Source organism: Echiichthys vipera (assembly GCF_963691815.1).
Source record: "Echiichthys vipera genome assembly, chromosome: 19".
Taxonomy (NCBI): domain Eukaryota; kingdom Metazoa; phylum Chordata; class Actinopteri; order Perciformes; family Trachinidae; genus Echiichthys; species Echiichthys vipera.
The window spans coordinates 3,183,650-3,187,059 of record NC_139844.1 but is presented as its reverse complement, the minus strand read 5'-3'; the positions used below and the strand labels follow the sequence as shown (position 1 = coordinate 3,187,059).

At 45.2% G+C, this 3,410-nt stretch overlaps 1 protein-coding gene across 1 annotated transcript; it reads left to right on the top strand.

Moving 5' to 3' along the window:
• Positions 1 to 393: 393 nt before the first annotated feature.
• On the top strand, positions 394 to 1,611 carry gpr63 (G protein-coupled receptor 63; the record flags this gene model as incomplete). The annotated part of the gene is made up of 1 exon (XM_083934400.1): positions 394 to 1,611. The coding sequence occupies one exon, from the start codon at positions 394 to 396 to the stop codon at positions 1,609 to 1,611; it is 1,218 nt and encodes a 405-aa protein (XP_083790526.1).
• Between the last annotated feature and the right edge of the window lie 1,799 nt (positions 1,612 to 3,410).

Below are 3,410 nucleotides of genomic sequence, written 5' to 3'. Positions count from 1 at the left end.
ATCTGGAAACGACTGCAAAGAAAATTCAAGCAGTCTGAGAATAAGTTTAGCATCTAAACATTGCTTTTAGTGTCGTTGCTAATAATTTGTCTCGTTCTGGTAGACTCTGTGGGTTTGAGAGAGATGACGGTGTGAATTAATTGGGAAGATGCAGGCATATAACTCTGAATAGATTACAGACTCAGAGGACTTTTGATGTTGATGATGCTGGTGTAATCTGTTTTCACATGCCTTTTTTGATTAACTTGGGATTCACTACATTTTTGTGTTCATCTTAGGGTCTCACAGCCACGAAGATGCTGCCATGTCTCGTTGAGCTTGGAATATCTGCACCTTTGGCATCGTGTTTAGTGTGAGCTCACCAGCAACGATGCCTATTCACCCTGGGGAAGAATGGTTCACTCCACTGCTGCTCCCCTTCCAGAGGCAGGGGACATTAACACCAGTCTCTGCTGCCTCGTTACGGGGCCGCTGAACCTTTCCGAGAGGCCGTCGCTGGAGAACATCTCCATGGGCTCGCGCTCGCCCCCGGAGCTGGTCACGGCGACAGCGGAGGCCCCGGAGAGCCTGCAGGGCGTCGGCCTGCCCTTGCAAGTCTTCTTCTGCTTCGTCATGGTTGTCATCCTCCTTCTGGCTCTGTTGGGAAACGTGGTGGTGTGCTTGATGGTGTACCAGAGATCTGCCATGCGCTCAGCCATCAACATCCTCTTGGCTAGCCTGGCATTTGCGGACATGATGCTGGCCATCCTGAACATGCCCTTCGCTCTGGTTACCGTTGTGACTACCCAGTGGATCTTTGGAGACATTTTCTGTCGAGTTTCGGCCATGCTCTTTTGGTTCTTTGTGATGGAGGGTGTGGCTATACTGCTTATAATAAGCATAGACCGTTTTCTTATCATTGTCCAGAAGCAAGATAAGCTGAGCCCACAGAGAGCTAAAGTGCTCATAGTGGTCACATGGGGACTCTCTTTCATTTTCTCTTTCCCCCTGGCTGTTGGTTCCCCTCCCCTACAGATCCCTCCCCGGGCCCCTCAGTGTGTATTTGGCTACAGCGTTGAGCCCGGCTACCACACCTATGTATTGATACTAATGCTAGTCTTCTTCTTTCTACCTTTCATGGTCATGCTGTACACATTTATGGGGATCCTGAACACCATCCGCCACAACGCCATCCGCATCCACAGCCACACAGACAGCATCTGCCTGAGCCAGGCTAGCAAACTGGGCCTGCTGAGCCTCCAGAGGCCCTTCCAAATGAACATTGACATGAGCTTCAAGACCCGTGCCTTCACCACCATCCTCATCCTCTTCTCTGTGTTTACAGTGTGCTGGGCACCCTTCACTGCCTACAGTCTGGTAGCTACCTTTAGCGACGGCTTCTACCACAAAGACAGCTTTTTTCAAATCAGCACATGGGTCCTGTGGTTGTGCTACCTCAAGTCAGCCCTCAACCCCCTCATTTACTACTGGCGGATCAAGAAGTTCCGCGACGCCTGCCTCGATCTGATGCCCAAGTACTTCAAGTTTCTTCCTCAGCTGCCAGGCAACACAAAGAGGCGCATACAGCCGAGCGCGGTGTACGTGTGCGGAGAGAATCGTGCTGTGGTCTAAAGGAAAAATGAACCCTCAAACACTACAACACTTTCAGCTAATTTTCACATAATGTACCTTGCAGTTCTGGGCCTGTTTGTTGTCTGGTTGAATACTTCTCCTGGCATGTGTTCAGAAAGAAAACAGCACAGCGTTAAAAAAGGGAAGGGGCTGCTGAAACGTTTTGATACGTTACTAGAGTTTAAGTGCCGAAACAGTAACTTCTTGATACCTTATCATCTATCATATAAACATGATTTTCTTTTTTTATAAAAGAAGCCAAACTTCTTAAAAAAATCTTTAATGGGAAAAACATTTGTAATAACATAATAGGTCATGAAGCCCTATGGAGATCTACAGAGCCCCTCTGGGTTCACATGGTAGAAAACAGAACTTGATTTGTAAATCTGTGCAAGATGATTTACAATCTGTGACCTCGGATTTCGTCTTTTTCTACGCAGCAGCAAATGGACTGGACCATTCATACGCATACATGCGTAAATTAGCTACACAGTACGGATATTTTGCCTGGGTCGGAAAAGGTCACTGAAGCACTACATATGCTATTAGTGTAGTTGGTAAATGGTAAATGGACTTGTACTTATATAGCGCCTTTCTAGTCTGACTACTCAAGGCATTTTCACACTACTTGTCTCATTCACCCATTCACACAGACATTCACACTGATGGCAGTGGACATCTACATAGGTTCTAATCTAACCATTCACATCACATTTACACACCCATACGCAGCACAGGGAGTAATTCAGGGTTCAGTGTCTTACCCAAGAACACTTAGACATGCGGACCGGAGGAGCTGGAGATTGAACCGCCGATATCTGTTTATCTGTTTCCCATTACTATGGCAACACGTGTTGGCTGATGTTAGCTTAAAGTAATTTCCAAACAACAATAAGCCATGAAGATACAATTTGGTGTTTTTGAACAAAATCAATAGTCCTACAACTTACAACTTGTTGTCAAGTTATATTGTCAAAATTTGAAAAATAAAAGCTTCCCCCGGCAGCGATGTCAGCAGAACGGTCCACTCCATTCACTGCTGTGCAGAAAATCACAAAATCCAAGGGCATGGATAACACGACCATTCACAGGGATTGTGAATACAAGGTTATGAATTACTAAAAAAACAAGAAAACAGATTGCATAACTGGACTGACACATCAAGGTTTTATTTTTTTTCCTCCCATGACCCAAACCCAGAAGTGCTCCGTAGATGTCAGATTGGCAACTGGACTCACTGCATGGAAGACATTTTTGCATTGTCATTTCTCTCGTGCTCTCATTTGTTTCCCATTTTGAATGGAAAAACATGGTGGCTGCACTGAAGGTAACTGCAGTACCATGCTTCATTTTCAGTTGGCAGCAGGTAGTTTAGGATCGCTCCTCATACAATAGATAGTTGATATTTTTGAGATGTGAATCCTAATGTTGGAGCTCGTCTTTTAAGTCCAGTTGCCTTTAGGCCCGTACACATGCCGCATTTCTTTGCACCATCAAATCCGTTTTTTTTTTAATGTAAATGCGTAGAAGGTGTCTCCAAACCTGAGAGCGATTCTGTTCCAGCGTGCAAGCGTCTGTTTTTCAGGACTTGTAAGCTGCAACTTGAGTTAAGTTCAACTTTTGGTAAGCAGTAGTGCCGGACCGTCACAATTTACATTTTCCAAGCAGTAAAAAATGCAGTAAGTCTACTGCCCCTTAGACTCTGTGGAAATTATTTCATTCAGTTCATCATAGATCAAGAAATACCAACTGAAAAGCACCTGTGCAGGCTGTTTAGTCTCCGTCTCAAAAAGGAGACC